Source organism: Corythoichthys intestinalis, chromosome 17 (assembly GCF_030265065.1).
Source record: "Corythoichthys intestinalis isolate RoL2023-P3 chromosome 17, ASM3026506v1, whole genome shotgun sequence".
Taxonomy (NCBI): Eukaryota; Metazoa; Chordata; class Actinopteri; order Syngnathiformes; family Syngnathidae; genus Corythoichthys; species Corythoichthys intestinalis.
This window is the reverse complement of record NC_080411.1, coordinates 27409379-27427198: the sequence shown is the minus strand read 5'-3', so window position 1 is coordinate 27427198 and position 17820 is coordinate 27409379. Positions and strand designations below refer to the sequence as shown.

At 41.1% G+C, this 17820-nt stretch overlaps 1 protein-coding gene across 1 annotated transcript in view; it reads right to left on the bottom strand.

The window, feature by feature from the left end:
• The window catches only part of bcr (BCR activator of RhoGEF and GTPase), a 172708-nt gene extending 155741 nt beyond the window's left edge, over window positions 1-16967 (bottom strand). The window contains exons 1-2 of the mRNA XM_057818080.1: window positions 16633-16967; window positions 14756-16461 (exon numbers count right to left, since the gene is read on the bottom strand). Coding sequence (XP_057674063.1) covers window positions 14756-16316 — 1561 coding nt within the window. The 5' untranslated portion in view covers window positions 16317-16461; window positions 16633-16967. The remainder of the gene's footprint in view (window positions 1-14755; window positions 16462-16632) is intronic.
• Window positions 16968-17820: the final 853 nt, after the last annotated feature.

Below are 17820 nucleotides of genomic sequence, written 5' to 3'. Positions count from 1 at the left end.
GGGTTACATTACGTCAGAAACCCGTTCGGTACGCCTCCGTTCCGAACCGAGCACAACGTACTGAAACGGTTCAATACAAATACATGTACCGTTACACCCTTATATAATACATGTTTTTGGATAGTTATTTTGACATTAAGGGTACTTAAAGGGTTATTTCCGACTTGCACGGGAAGTCTGGTTACATCGCCAGCATAGGAATTGAACTCGTTCGTAAACTGGGGACCTGTATCCAGTAACTGCTGCTTCGGTGCAGCCACATAAAAATGTTTATTTTTTTAAATGTACATAGTGAATTATGTTGTGTGAGCAACATATGAGGTTATGTTGCCCAGACAATATAATTTTTTTGGGGGGGGGGGGCGAGCTACCCACACTAACGTTGCTATCGACTAGTCGATCGCGATTGACGTATTGGGCACCCCTGCTCCACTGTGTTGATATGTGGCCTTCCAGAGTAGATGCTACTGTACCGTCTCTCCTCTTTATCAAGAGGGCGTTCAGTGAATTAACTAATCAACATCTGATGTTAGGATTTCAAATATTTGTCAGCTAGCATTAGTGGCTGTTGTTGCAGATATATCGCCAGTATTTTTTTTTTTAAATCACATCATTGAAAGTTGCCATGCTATCAGTGAATTCACTAATCAACAGTTGGCATTAGGATTTCAAACGTCTGTGCTTAGCTTGAAACAAATGTAGTTCAATTATTTTTTACAGTGTTGTTTTTGAAGCCTTTTTCCTCCAACTCTTCTCCACTGCATTCGCCAAAGGAACACAGCCGACTGCCAACAGCCAGCCACTTTGCTCGTTAGCCAGATAATGTGTTTTTTATTTTTACAGAATGGCTACTTTATCCCGCAGTCTCGAAACTGCCATTTCTCTCGCATGCATGCACACACACAAACACACACACACACATATACAAGCACCAGCAGCGATTTACAACTGCTATTTATTGAACAAACCCATCAAGCTGCCCACAGCAAACACAGCACAATGAAGCAGACTTGGAGAGCGGCGTTGCTACGATGACGTCAGTATGTACACTAAATGAACAATAGTATTGGGACACCTGGTCATTATACCAAGAGGAAGTGAAAACAGTGTGGCATTTTCACTCCTCCAGGAAGAACAACTTCTTCTCCATCAGAGGCTTTTTTAAACAATTGAGGCTATAGAAAGTAAAAAAAAAAAAAACCTACTTGGGAAAAAAAAAAGACGTCATTTTCAATCTTTCGTGGTGTGTTTAAAGACCATAAAATGAAACCATGAGTTTTATTTTGGTTGAAACAGCAAAACCTTTTGTGTTTCATGACAAAACAAGTCAATTAAAGGTGTGTGTACTAGGGTGATGGGGCTATGAAAACACATTGATCCAAGTTGTTCTATAAGAAAATGCCTTGCTGCTGCTGCTGACTTTAGTATTTGATAGTGTTGCTTTATAGACAATCTGCAGTTAAACCCCCACCAGACTATTACAGTGAGAGCACACGGCTGTGTGTGGGGGTGGGGGGTCATGACTTTGATCACATCTTGGTGTTCCTACCGCTGACTTTGTAGGGTGGGAATAAAAGTGCAAGGGTGAGTTTCTAAAGCAATTTTCACCAAGTCATTATCTTGCTTGTGTTTAAGAGTGAGATGGAGTCTGTCATAATTCACTCAATACTGTTAAAAGGCGTTTTTGTTTTGTTTTGTCTTATAAGTAAATTGATTCCACTGTAACTCTGTTTACTTGTGAATGACAACATTTTAAATTTAATTCATGATGTTCAGAAAATCTTGCTCAAGCTAAGAACAACCAAAAAACCAACATCGAAGTGAGCGTAGCAGGGTAACATGGACTGAGGACATGAGACTTATTTAACCTCTGTCACGGTTCTGGTATTTCGTTAACTTTATATATACAATTTTGCAAAGAGTATATTACTCAACACATGCCAGCACAGTAGCTGCTTGGTGTTAATCCCATGGGAAATATATAGGACATGGCGCATTAGCATAGTGTGTTACATGACAGAGGCGAAAGGCTAATGTTAATCTGAATTAGTTTGTAATTCCCAGACAAAAGAGGGCAGATTAAAAGTTTACATGTTTGCATGACTAGACTGCTTTTGGATTCCCCAACCTGCCCTCCTTCCCAATCTGTAAAAAAAAAACAAGTGTGTCACACCAGTGAATGCTCGTGTCCACCAGCGGAACCACTTTAATCGTTGATTTGTGTATTATTAATCGTTAACTGTTTGTGTTATGATGACGGCAAGAGATTATACTACACATACAACAATATCATAATGTTGGATTGTGCATACCTGTGTCAATTTAATTTCTTTATTCCTGCTTAGGTCAATACTCACAAATGCTCACAGTGCATTTTCACCATAAACGAGGGCCTACAACTAAATATATAATGTATATGGAATTTATATATAGAAAGCATGTGTCTTAAAGCAATAGAAAGCACCTAGTATAAATGTCCTCCATTTGAAAAGAAAGCAGGGAAGGGAGGGCGGTAGAGCGCGAGAGAGAGAGAGAGCAGAGTTTGTGCATCTTACCATGGAGGCACAGAAAAACACACAAAAAATGGCCAGCGTACAAACAAACTCAGCAACTGATATGAGGTAGGCCAGTAGGGAGGGAAAGGAAAGAGGTTGGTGTGGTTACCAGAAGGGATTTTCCAAGTGCATTTTATTACCGGAGCTGCCTATCACACTCAACATACAGGCAGATGCTAAAATGAGAAGAAAGTCCATTTAATCAGGAGTTATTATCTGTGAAACTCGGAGTGGCAGGTCAGTAGTCTCCTGTGATGATCACTCCTCAGCTGCATTTTTCCATTGCCAATAAATGTGCGCTCTGGTTATAGAGGTATTTTTTTTCCCGTAATCTTCAACCACTACAAAGCACAGATGAACTTGAACCAGGACCTTAGCAATTGAGCATTTAAGTTCAAACGCAACATGCTAGACTGCTAGTTGACCTTATTTAGATTTAAAAAAAAACTGTTGATCAGTATTCCATACTAATGTTATTTATATTCCATTGATAAGCATTCCATACTGTTGAAAAAATTCTAACATAAATAGCCAGTAAAAATGATTCTGATGATGTCAAAACTAGGGCTGCAGCTATCAATTATTTTAGTAGTCGATTAATCTATCATCTAGTTGGTTCGAATAATCGAGTAATCTGATTAGGAACATATAATGCATTACAAAATAAATTTTAGGAGATGTAAAACAATGGCTTGCTAAGATTGCACTTTCAAAAGAGCATCAGATGCAAACACAAAACAAATTTCCAAGTGTTTCTTCAAACTGCAGAATTGCACATTCATTTAAAAATAAATTACCTCAGCTTAGCCTCAAACGGTATTAAAAATTAAATAAATGAGGATCTAAGTGCAACAAAAAAACAATTGGCTAACTTGCATGGCAAAAGTCCGCTAACTTAAATGCTATAAAATGCTAATGTTTTTTTTTTCTTTTACAATACTCTTAACAAACACACTTTCAAACACACGTTCCCACAAAAAAACAGCTAAATATACCTATAAACTAAATTACGAATGCATAAAAAAACATTAGCTTATGTTGGCCTTAACTGGGAGCAGCTGGATTCAGCCATGTTAAATGAGTTGTGTCATGTTCACTGTTGCCATTAGAGGGCAGTATATCCACCCAAATCAATAAAACTAAATGCAAATCATTTCAAAACAAACGATTACAACGCCACTCTAATTAAACGCATACTCGAAGCAGCAGAATTTCATTCAAAGGTTTTTTCCAATAGAATTACCGTAATTTCCCGAATATAACCCGCACTTTTTTTCCCCAAAATCAACTTGTAAACTCATGGTGCGCATTATAAACGGGTACATGGATGGAGACAGAACTATATATGTATTACATATATATATAAACCGATTTTTTTTCATTGACACGGCCACGTTGTGTTGAAGAAACGTATGCGGCGACCCGTTGCCGACCATTACGGTACGTGACGTCACCGTTTTGTTTCGGTAATACTTCACTCTAATCGGCCGAATGATTTCGTCTGTGTTAAATTCTGTTTTTTTCAGTCTTCATAAAGCACAGAATTTAGTTTCTTAAACTCATTTGAGTCGACGTTTATTGCAGCTCCGCAATTCGGACCATAACAAATGTAAGGACACACACTTCCTGTGTCCGTCAACTATATCGGTCCCTCGGGAAACTCAAACCCAAATAACAATAGTTCCTTTTGTTACTGTCGAGTTGACAGCTATGAGCTCTCACGGATTTCCCACTTACGTTCTCACTTTCATTTTACCGTATCAATCCATGGAAGAAACATTTATTCATCATGAGGAAACGAGCAAGTTATACAGCAGCCTTTAAAAGAAAAGTCACATCTGTTTTGTTTTCTCCTAGATTCTGGTAAGTTGGAGAAGTTGTCAAATCATATTATTACCGTAAATATTGTCAGTTTACGGTAATGTTTTGAACTACCAATGTGCTATGCTTGTGCTGTGTTTCACCAGTCAGTAAAATGACATCTCTGTATCTGTACACAAGCTCTGTTTTCTTCTAAAATTAGGGTGCGCGTTATAAACGGGTACAATAATTTTCCCTAGATTTTACAAGTAAATTTGGGGTGCGCATTATACACGGGTGCGCCTTATATTCGGGAAATTACGGTACTCGAGTTAATCGATTAATTGTTACAGCACTAGACAAAACCCATCAACCACAATCCAAAAATCTTGGACGTGCCACGTTCAATAAAGAATCAGAGACACCTTGCTCTATGATCCATTAATTTGTCAATAGGATCATTGCGCCACTACTGTAATGTAAGTAGACTTATTGCTGGAGGCCCCATTGACTCAACCTGTCTCAGTGTCTAGCAAGTGTCGATGTTGTCCGCTACATTGAGAAAGATGCTGACACACAGAGATGCAAATATTATAAATGCACACACAAAGTATTATCTCCGAAAAGAAGGGCACGGAGGCCTCTTGCGATCCAGTCTGGCTGGCAGCTTACACTCTGGCACTGCCACTCCTCGCTGGCTTGTAACAGGATTTGTGGAGCAAATCCTTCACACCCCTGAGATGGACACACTCTTAACTCAAGCTCTGTTTTCTTAAAAATGATCTTCACTTGAAGAAGAAAGGGTTTTGGACACAGGAAGTGAAAACCAAGCTTAAGTAACTTATAAATGGTACCGCTGACACAGCATCAGGTAACAACGAAAGGCTCAATACCATGCTAAAGGGTATTTCGTCATAGTCACACAAGCTGAGGATCAAACCCACAACCTTTGGGTTGGGTGACTACCATTCTATCACCTGCTATGTTGCCCAAATATAAGAATTTTCATTTACTAAAATGCTCAAGTGAATAGGAGTATGGTGAAATGGAACCTATCGCAACTGCTTCCATTCAAATGCAAAAACAAACACAATGCTGACACAGCAAAGCCTATTCAGGTCACCTTGGACACATAATGCCACAGGTGGCTTAGAGTAAGGATGCCTTCCAAACACATCTATGAGGTGAGCAGGTGCATAGAATTGATCAGCTTTTGCTACTATTTGATTCATTGTATGAAGCCAGAAAGTCACTGCACTTTCTTACCAATGTTGCTAAAGGGTCCATGCCACATCATGTTTTAAAGTAATAACGGTGGGGTGGACAGGCCTGCTAACAGTACTAATCCTCCTAAAGCTTAATCACTTTCATTCAACCTTTCCACAAATCTGATCTTATCTTCTTTTCCAGCACACATTGAAACACTCCGGCTGGCTTTGTGTCCATTGAATGTGTCTTCGGCCAGATGCATAGCAGTTTGTAATTTAACCCGTTGCAGGGTACCCATTAAAATACATTTGGATTAAAATAAGAAAATGTGAGAAGATAAAAAAAGTCAGACTATCAAGAACTTTTGTAGTGTAATCTGTTACATTACTTTGTCCACTAAAAACATAGCCAATTCTTGCTCAAACTCTGATTAATAGTCAGCATTTAATGTGAAAAATTAAGGTTAATGTTAAACAATTTAAAAAAAAAAAAAAAATCCAGGATATACATCACAATATGTTTAAACTCATACGACAGGTTCTCCCCTTAAAAACAAATTCCCCTGGGGTGTAATGCATTTTCTCAGCCTACTTCGCCTACTTTTAGGTAGAATTCTTTGCAACTCCATCTTCAAACCATCTTGGTGATCCCCTTGAGCTTTGGGAAGAGGAAAATAATCACATCGCACCAGGTTAGGTGAAAAGAGTGGTTTCTGTTCTTCTTGGAACAGGACCTGTCAAGATGGACAAAGTGAGCGAGGAGTTTGTCATCTTGAAGCAGCCATGTATTGTCCTTGCACAACTCTCATTGCTTCTCGCACACTGAATGAATCAAATGTTGTAGATATGCTGAATGATCGTCTGGCCCACACTTAAGGGGAAAACTACGTACGTATGTTTATGCTTCAAAATTGAAGGGGCCTTAGCTTTCCAATGACATATCAAACATTTTGTGACTATGCTTCCTCTCTGAGAAATTGCAACTTGAAATGTGGTTGTCCATGCATCTTAGATTTTCAAAATCGGGAGATGGGGGACTCAGAAAACAACACTTCTATTTTCTCAACAATAACTTGTCTTGAGCAATCTTCACGTCAGTGAGGCTGGACGAGAAACTAATTTCTAACAAAAATTCAGGATATACAGTGGGCCAAATAAGTATTTGGTCAACCACCAATTGTGCAAGTTCTCCTACTTGAAAAGATTACAGAGGCCTATAATTGTCACCATGGGTAAACCTCGTTAAAATCACCTCAGCTCTGATAGTCATGCAGTGTGAAAGCAAAACCCCGGGTCAACAGTCAACACCCTAATCTACGTGGTGACGTAGGCTCTTACGTGATGCGTCATAACTCCTTTGACTTTCAAACGAAAATTCACGTCGCCTACGTTGCCTCAGCACAAGCAGAGTGTTGATCCTTTGCTGCATTTCGACCATTTTGAGGGTAGTAAAAAGCATGAAAAGAGAGAACACAAACGGAAAGGAGGCTTCCATGTTGCTCTGCATTGTTTACTTCCTTGAACTGAATGAATTTGGACGCAGTTGTCGACGCGCATCTTAGCATGGTGATGCCACGTAACCTAACGCACGGCGGAGGGGGGTGGGGGGTTAGACGGGTGAAAAAAAAAAAAAAAAAAAGACACAGCTTTTTTTTTGTCAATGGGAAAGGTGCCAAATGCCAATTGCTAGTGGGTCGCATCGGCTTGGAAAAAACGCGCGTTGACCCACTAGTTTCAGTGGGAAAGGGGCATGAGAGAATCTGACAGAGCCTTGGGTTATCTGAGTTTTCCAAGGGGCGGGGCTTTGCAATAGGTCCATTGTCAAGTCAATGCCCAAATATCAAGACACGAGTGGGGGGACAAAAATAGGTGGCTTGTGACAAAAGTGTAAATGATTGAAAATGGTCCCAAAAAATCCGCAGATGACTTGCTGTGGTGAACAAGTCAAAAACCACATACATATACCAAATAAGTGACGGAAACCAAATATGACTCCCTGTCCTACGAAAGACAAGAGATGGCCTCCTCTTTACCTTTAACTTGCAAAGCATTCCCATTGAATGACACACTAAAGAATCTTCTTCCCTTTGATTTTTTTGCTCTCTTGTTATCTGTCATTATCACAAAAGATGTGCTTGATCCTTGACAACACCCCCTCACCCTCATTATATTGCAGTTGTGCATCTTCTGGATGCACCCATGTAAAAAGAGTGAGGCAACGGCGTCACACTGCTTCCTGCGACTCATCTTTATATTCGCAAAGCTACTGCTGAGGAGCCACGCGGCTTCAAGGTGTTTGACTAAACCACAAAGTATGTCTTGTTCTCACCCCGTTTGTGTTGGTCTATGTGTGTGTTTATGTGTGTTCCTGTTACGCAACAGGAGAGATCTTCCCATCTGGGACTCTCTTGACCAGCAGAGCGAGAGCTGACAGCTCTGCCTTGCGCACTCAAAGTGTCTTGCTTGGCTTCCAACTATGCAACATCAGGGCCTAAAATCATGCAACATTTATCATCATCACCTTCACTGTCAACATGAGCCGCATTGGTCATTACGTATGCATGGGAGAAAGCAGATTTCATCCCTGCAGGGTGTCCAACCAACTTCTTAAGCACCAATCTAGATTATCCCACTAAATGTATCAGTAGAAACGCATACCCCCACCACACCCACCCAACCCTCCATCGTCCTCCCCACAGGGCTCATTGTAGTGGAAAAGATGCTAAAACAAAGGGAGGTAATCCTCAATGTAGCAGATGTAACAGAGCTCCATTTGCTACTTTTTTTGCTAACTTTGCACAATCTAAATTGTTGTGACCATGTTTTTTTCCGTAAGAATCGTTTAATTCCATTTTTTACATTGACAGTAAAAGTTCCACACAGGATGTGAGCTCTTTTACTAGTCTGCCCATCACATCCTGCCTGAGGGAGCAAAACAGCACCACACACAGACACACACAAAAAAAAAAAATCAAGTAGACACATTAAATAAAAAAAACATTCACATTTGATTTCGATCAGGACTACAAAGTCGGCGTCTCAATTCAAATAAATGAATTATAGTTGCACGAGCACGAGACTAAACGGCAAGAAATTTAGGGAATGAGAGTCATCTGATTTCAGGCAGTACAACATCCTGGAATACAGACATGATAAATATGCATTCACTCTGGATTAGTAATACACCCCAACTGTGCAAAGCATAAAATACAACTAGCTACAGAAATTAATCATCAAATTATTTACTTGAAGTTGTTCCTTACAATGAAAATCAACATTTTTCAACAGAAAAAAATCCACCACACAACAGCAAGCCTGGAGTACCCCCTAAAATGCATGTTTCTCATGTGCCCCCCAAAGACTAAGTTGAATCTCAAACAACAGCTAATATGAACATTTCGTTGTTTGGGTATTAAATGTTTGATTGCGGTCTCTCGTAGCAGTGATAACATTTAATCTTCTAAATTACTATTCTTCATGGAACATACGTCCCATAACCTAAACACTGTTATTATAACGTTTTAGCATAGTATCGGCAACAATATTAATACATTTTTACCTATTATTGATGAAAAGGTAGTAGAAAATTAGAAAAAAAAAATTATGCTTATTTTTTAAAAAATATTTTCATATATATATTTTGAAGCCCAAATAAATTATTATAAATTATTCAAAGACCTGTGTAGTGAACTTAAAAACTGACAGCTTCTATAATATTCCCACCTTCTAATGAAGCTCAAAGCATACACATGAAGTGCCCTTTAGTTTAATCTACAGCGGCCTCATCAAACAACGTGACAAACAACCAATTTCAATCTGGCGCTGTAGAGGTTGCGTGGCACAAACACCCTGTTCCCCGGCTGGTCTAATTTGGCCCCAGTCCCAGATCTGTTTCAACACGACAGGTGCCGAGAAACCTAGCATTCAAGTATAAAACAGCGGCATAAGTTAGGTACACAAGTATTTCACTTCATAGCTGTTTTTTTTCACATTTCAGAGACTGCACACAATGTAGAAAAAGCCAGCAAGTTTGCTTGACTGCCTTTAATAGTGTGTGGTGTAGTCTAGATAAGCAACAGAGCAAATAAAAATGAACACAAATAAATAGGGGTGCACAATATCCATTTTTTGAAACCGATACCGATATCGATAACTTCCTGCTCCTCAAGGCCGATACCGATACGATAACCGATAATATATATATATATATATATAATTTCTCGATGTATATTAACCTGAGTTTTTGAACACATGTTGGTAAAAAATACTAGTGGTTTAGATTTGCCTTTCACCGAACCAGAACTTTCATAATGACATGAACATTATTATAATGAAAAAAACAAAGACAAAAACAGTTTTGACTTCAAATAAAGCGCCAATTTTAAGTTTTTCAAATAAATATAATTTGAGTCAATCACAATCAATCAGTCAATATCATTGACGATGTGTTCCCCTGAACAGTGAGCACTGATCTAAAACAAACATAAACCCAACAGGTACACTCACCGGCCACTTTATTATGCTAGTAACGGGTTGGACCCTCTTTTGCCTTCAGAACTGCCTCAATTCTCCGTGGCATAGATTCAACAAGGTGCTGGAAGCATTCCTCAGAGAGTTCGGTCCATATTGACATGATGGCATCACACAGTTGGTGCAGATTTGTCGGCTGCACATCCATGATGCGAATCTCCCGTTCCACCACATCCCAAAGATGCTCTATTGGATTGAGATCTGGTGACTGTGGAGGCCATTTGAGTACAGTGAACTCATTGTCATGTTCAAGAAACCAGTCTGAGATGATTCCAGCTTCATGACATGGCGCATTATCCTGCTGAAAGTAGCCATCAGAAGTTGGGTACATAGTGGTCATAAAGGGATGGACATGGTCAGCAACAATACTCAGGTAAGCTGTGGCATTCCAACAATGCTCAATTGGTACCAAGGGGCCCAAAGAGTGCCAAGAAAATATCCCCCACACCATTACACCACCACCACCACCAGCCTGAACCGTTGATACAGGGTAGGATGGATCCATGCTTTCATGTTGTTGACGCCTAATTCTGACCCTACCATCCGAATGTCGCAGAAGAAATCGAGCTTCATCAAACCAGGCAATGTTTTTCCAATCCTCTATTGTCCAATTTCGATGAGCTTGTGCAAATTGTAGCCTCAGTTTCCTGTTCTTAGCTGAAAGGAGCGGCACCCGGCATGGTCTTCTGCTGCTGTAGGCCATCTGCCTCAAAGTTCGACGTACTGTGCATTCAGAGATGCTCTTCTGCCTACCTTGGTTGTAACGGGTGGTTATTTGAGTCACTGTTGCCTTTCTATCAGCTCGAACCAGTCTGGCCATTCTCCTCTGACCTCTGGCATCAAGGAGGCATTTCCGCCCACAGAACTGCTGCTCACTGGATATTTTTTCTTTTCAGACCATTATCTGTAAACCCTAGAGGTGGTTGTGCGTAAAAATCCCGATCAGCAGTTTCTGAAATACTCAGACCAGCCCTTCTGGCACCAACAACCATGCCACGTTCAAAGTCACTCACTTCCCCATACTGATGCTCGGTTTGAACTGCAGGAGATTGTCTTAAACCATGTCTACATGCCTAAATGCTGTCGCCATGTGATTGGCTGATTAGAAGTTAAGTGTTAACGAACAGTTGGACAGGTGTACCTAATAAAGTGGCCGGAGAGTGTATTGTGCTTTGTCAGCAGATTAAACACTTGGTGCAACAGGAGAGGAGACTTGTCGTTATGGTCCATGAAACAACTTTCTTAACCTGGCAATTACAGAACAGCAAGCCTATCAATAACCAAAAGGCCTCTCAAAAACTTGTAAACACTGTAAAATGCAAACATTTGCTAATTGCCATAGTAAGGTTTATAACTCAGTGAAGGAAAAATACGGCCTCTAGAACAGTAAGAAAACTTTGCATACTGGCAAAACAGGAGTAGAAACAAACGCACACATCCCAGTCCGACACCGTGCCAAAAATATTATTAATAGGCCCGATAACATATATATTGTTATCAGATTTATTGGGATGACGTCATAATTCTTATTACCGGACCGATAATTATTGTGCACCTCTACAAATAACTTATTTTATCCGATGAAAAAACAGGTGTAATCTTTAATTTCTTATTCTCGGTTTACATAATCATAAAACACACAAATCTGTGGGCCTTGTAATGTCAGTCAAAATGCTCTGAATCAATTGACTCTCTAGTGTAGGGGTGTGCAAACTATTCCACAAAGGGCTGAGGCGTGCGAAGGTTTTTATTCCAAACAGTCAAGAGGGTAGTTTTTCACCATCGTGGTGTCTTACAAGTGTAATCGCAGTTGCATGCAGTCAGGTGCTGCTTGTTTCAGCAGAAACCTCATCACATCAGTTACACTGTGTGTGCTGGGTCAGTTAGAGCAAAAACCTGCACCCTTGAGGATCAGTTTGCCCACCCCTCCTCTGGAGGTTATCTAAAATCGACTTGCACTTACTTAGTAAATACGTTGACTCTTTAACTACTGTACACTCAGTTTGAAATTCATTTCTGTTGTTGTGCAGCTGAATGCCTTGTATAACATATTATACAAATGCTCAACACAATCGTTTGCTTCTCTTTTTGTGTCTCGCAACAGCATGAGCATGTATTTTACTATTCATTTGTTTCACGTTAAAATCACTGAATCCTAACTTAGTGTCGACTAGAGGTGCAACAAATAATCAAATAATCGACAACTAATCGATTAGCAAATTAATCAACAGCTATTTTGATAACCAATTAATCGTTTAGGACCTTCTTCATCTTAAAGACACTTGGTAACTTTCCAGTTTATGTCGATTTTAGCGACGCCGGTGGACAAGAGAGGTAGTGTTTTGCCTTAGGTAAGACTGCGTTTCCCATGAGCAATAGCGCGCACCCGCATAGTGTTGTAAAATCATGATGGTCACCTGCAGATGGATTAAACAACAGTTCTGTTTTAAGCGGATGTGTAAAGGATAAAAGTAATGAGGTAATCAATCCAGTTATGGCTAAACAATAGCATATCACGGTTAGAAACCATGTGGCTTAGTGTGGCTAATCCCCCCCCCCCCCCCCCCCCACCCAAACTCGTCAGTGCTGACGAATTCGGTTAGGGACGGGGCATCATGCCAGCGAGTGAAAGCCAGGCCAATGTTTATTGTGTATATCCTGGTAGACTCCCTTTCTTTTTTCCTCCCCAGATAAAACTTTTTGACTCTGTTGCTCTGCCATTTTTGAAGAATTCTGAATGACTGAATGGGGAAAGGTGGCAGCACATTTGTAGTTTTTTTGTGTGGCAGGGTTCCTTTCTGCCACCCTTCTCAAGGTTAATTAGTGCCGGTGAAAGCAATGCAGACCCCCCTAGGATATAAAAGATACAGAAGATCACTATATTAACATATTATTACAAGTGTTATGAAAATATTTTATAAAGGTTGAATAGTTACCTAGTGTTGCTTTAAACTTGTCTAAATTATAACATTCACAACTTCTCAGTTGTAAATATCAGATTTCTTCAGTATATTTTTGTTAAGTCAAAGTAGGACATGAACAAAAACCTGCTTTTACTTTGAAAAACAACAATTCACATTTTTGCCAATTTTCTGACATTTTACAGTCTGAAGTGTTACAGTCAAATAAGGATGCAAAAAATAATCAATTAATAAATTAGTTGCCAAAGATTTGATAATTGATATTTGCCGGCAGCTATGAGCAGTCCCATTTGGGTCTTTGTTTATGTGCAATTTGAGGGTGCGCACGCCAGTGGTTAGAAAAAGAGAAAGTGTTCCCTGCTACACTCAGGTTAGGCTGCTGAATCAATAAAATTACGAAGTATCGAGAGTTAGATTGTCTTGTGTGTTGGTAGATCCAGTGTGCCTCCGTCAGAGGTGAGTAAATGAAGCCAATGGTATTGTTCGTGTTCTTTGTTGATGAGAATTTACTATTTAGCACGGAGTGTTAAGCTAGTTAGCGATTATGCTAATCAGTGTCTTAAGTGTCCGTTTGTATTGCTTTGACGAAGCATGTTAGCACTTGAGTTATTGTTAGGTAGTAAAGTCGTCTCATTTCTTTAATGCAGAAACCACAAACAAACCATTCATATAACAGCTTTTAGATTCTCCTTTCAACACAAACTCCCATTCAAACTGTAAATTGTCATCAAAGACAGTGTGCTTTGAAGTTGGGATTTTGAATGTAGTATTTATGAACAATTGTTTGATAAAGAAATTTGTTTCATAACAGTATTCGTCCTCCTTATTCGATTTTGTTGTTTAGTTTGTTTTAAAAAAAAAATATATATATATATATATAAGAGGCATTAACACTATTTATATCAGCGCTTTGTCCACAAGAAAAAAAATGTCAATCAGCAGCACTTTTGTCTGATTTATGTTCTGAGAAATTCTTTTGATGTTTTATACTCGGAACCTTTATTAAAAACTTTAACACATTTTATGTATTTAAAACAGTACAGTTGTAGACTATAGTTACGTCAGGAAGCTGTAATAAAATATTATTTTTTTTAAGGAAATAGTCATCCATTTTGTCTTGATCGTTACATACAACATGCCTAAAACAACTTCAAGCTAAATGGTGAAGGTAATTGAAAAAAAAGTGACATTTATCTGATTAATCGATTAATCAGACGATTATTTAAACCATTAATCGATTACAAAAATAATCATTAGTTGCAGCCCTAGTGTCGACACACATTGGATAACATTTATGATGGCAGAACGCATTGTTTTTCTGAGCAGAAAAGGGAGAACAAAATTTGATAAATACAGACATCCAATAATATGACCATTGCAGAAGACTTTTAGCAGAATAAAATCCTATTCTGAATGCGTCTACAAAACAAAAGTGTGCACTCCATTGTTACAAAAAAATGTTTCAAGTTGAAGTTTAAAACACTTTAAACCAAGAGCTGGAGAATAGCTTCATTTAGTTAGTCAGACAACCGTGAGTGAATTTCCAGACTCTGATCTCATATGAGAAAATGCTGCTTCAACAAAGACTGACTGCATTGTTCTCCCACCCGAGTGACATTCCAGGAATGAGCAGCAGGAGATCGTTCTCCCACGCGAGGCTAACATCTGAAGAAGAGGCTATCCAGGATATTTGCACACACATACACTCACAAGATATGCGTTTAACACGTAGGTCACTTACCGAGGTGGTCTCCATGGAAACTGTTATCATGCGATGCTCTCCCGTGATGAACAGCAGGTGGCCAGATTTGTCCAGTCTTGCGAACACTGACAATAGTGGCCTCTGACATGACCACGTGGCCGCCTTGTTGCCGATGGTGGCGCTTCTGCGACTGCGGTGTTGGGGGACTGCTGCTGTCGAACGAATGCTGAGAGTTCTGGGAATTCTGCGACGGCGAGCGGCTCTTCTCACGGAAGGGCCGTCGAAAGGCCGTGGTGGGGCTGGGCGAGACATGGCTGGACTGGCCCGACGAGAAGTCCTCCTCGCTGGATGTCAGGTTCTCATTGGAGCTGCAGTCCGGTGTGTAGCCGCCGCCACCGCCGACGTCCTCAAAGCTCCCTGGAGAATAAGAGCGGCGGGGCCACGTGAGGAGGTGGTCATCACCTCCTCCATGGTCTCTCATTTGGATACCTCCTCGCGCATCGCCGCCGCCACCGCCTTCACCCATCATCACTCCACCGACATAGACACTGGAGTAGGCCTGGAAATCAGAAGGTTGCCAAGGTGGAGGTGGAGGTTTCCCACCATTGGATCGCTGATGTCTTTGATTGGGTTCCCCATCTTCATATTCAGCATCGTAACCACAGGTGCTCTCTGTGGAGCGGCCCCTATACACTGGTCTGGCGCGGAGCTCCCCCGCCACAGTTGCCAGGTTACCAGGAAGCGAGTGCAAGGATCGCTTGCGCTCCATCTGCATGGCCTGGCTTCCCAGGGAGCTGATCTTGTCAGAGACTTCACGGTCATTGACGCGAACCAACCCCCTGTCGTGATGGAACTCCATGTTTGTGTAGAAAGGTGGCGGCGGCAGTGGCGGCAAAGGTGGCTGCTTCTCTTGACCTTTATCACCTACAGAGTGAGAGTTGGCCCGCTTGATTCGCTCAAAGTTCGACCTCAGAGCGGCCACACCAAGACCCATCCCGAGCTTATCTTTAGGGTCACAGGGCAGCTCCTTGTCCGGGGGTGGGAGCACCGGCCTTCGGGGTGACGCAGAAACACCCCCTCTCTGCTTTGAGGGAGAAAGGCCATCCAGATTGTCGCAGGATGTCGACTCAGCCTGCTGGGGTGCTTCGAATGCAGACTCCAGCCCATCTCCGTGGGAGGCTGATTTCCTTGCCGGCGGTGGTCTAGGTTTTGATCTGCCTGTTCCATCACCATGAGCCGGGTAGCGGCTTCTGTCCAAAATCGGAGCAGCGCCATACCCCACCCCACCTGTCTCCTGCATGTGTGGCTGCTGAGACTCTGCCCCCTGAGAGGAGCCAGGGTCCACCCCCTCATTGAGAGGAGTCTTCCTGAAGCCCCAGCGCTGCTTGTCATAGCTCTTCCTCTCCTTGGCCAAGAGGGTCTGCAGGTAGATCATGCGGAAGCGCTCCTTGTTCACTTCCTGCTCGAGTCTCCGGATGGAGGCTTTGCATCTCTCCAGCTCGTGCTCAATACCTCCCACAGACCTCAGCTCCATCTTAGGGGGCTCAGATTCTGGGAATTGAGCCTTCCACGCCTCGATGAATCCCACCGGCTCAACCATATCGTCTTTTTTGCCCAATCCAACAGTCTCAACAACAGCTCACAGTTCAATTGTGTTTACAACAGGCCTTTAGATGACCTGCTCACCAATACAAATTGATGACACTTGTCGTGGGCAACGCATCCTTTTGTGGACAACACAGCAGCTTTTCATGAAAACGAAAGGATAGAGAAGACATAATGGATGTGAAAAGCGGTCTTTTTTTGTCATGCATTTTTTTTCAGCATGGGTCACTTTGAGGATTTTTAACAAATCTTCGATTATGTGTAGTGTCAGCTCGAAACAAATCCCGAAAGAAAATGTCAAAAAGATAAACCTTCTCTTTGTTTGCTGGTGGTGTAGGCAGGTAGGTCCAGATTTAGGAGCATTGACTGGCCAGCTCACTCATGTCCGACCATTCGGCTTCAATCCCAGGCGCTGCTGCTCCTTTGTACCGGCAGCCTGTACGGTGATCGGATCACAAGAACGTAACGTAGGCGAACACAGCATTTGATTTGTGTAAAAATCCAGGCGGGAATCCGGCGGGAGTCGACTGCTCAGCTACTCGGTCCATTTTCTTAGCTTGTTTGTTGCATTGTTATACTTAAGTCCGCTTTTCTCCGGCAAACGATTGTACTTGCTGGGCCGTGATGGAGCGGCTGTGCGCTTTCCCATCTCATACAAGTGAAGACAGAGTGGAAGCTGCAGGAGTAGGCGGGGCCACTCACACACATCCAGCTGCTTAAAGAGACAGTGCGGGAATATATTTCGCCGCCCCAAAGTGCTTGTTTACCTATTATTTTGGAATAAATCTAACCTCTAGATAATTATTTCGTACTATAATACGAAACATGAATTACATCATGTTATATTAGCATTATTTGCGTTCAATTTGCTGCTTGAGCGTCACCCACTAATGTTACAATTACGGTTATTTCGATACAAGAAACGGTTCCTCAACAGGTTCTATATGAATGAGCTTCCGTGAACTAGTTGACGCTTCAAATGTATTGTCATTCGTTTTTTATTTAAGTCTGCCATCTACTGGACAAATGAAGTCATTGTAACAAGCATTAGGATAACATCTCAAACTCTAGAGTGAGGCTGTACCAAATTGAAGTCTGACCATTGAATAAATGATTTTACTAGTCCTTCTCAAAAATTAGCATATTGTGATGAAGTTCAATATATTCTGTAAGGTACTGATAAACATTAGACTTTCATATATTTTACATTCATTGCACACAACTGAAGTAGTTCAAGCCTTTTATTGTTTCAATATTGATTTTGGCTAAAAAGTCTAGAAAAAACAAAACTCCCGATCTAAAAAAATTAGCATATTTCATCCGACCAATACAAAAAAGTGTCAACCTTCAATTAATTATATTAGCTATGCACTGGATACTTGGTCGGGAATCCTTTTGCAGAAATGACTGCTTTAACGCGGCGTGGCATGGAGGCAATCAGCCTGTGGCACTGCTCCACTACTCCTTCTTCCCAGTCTTCCTCCAAACTTTGGCACCTT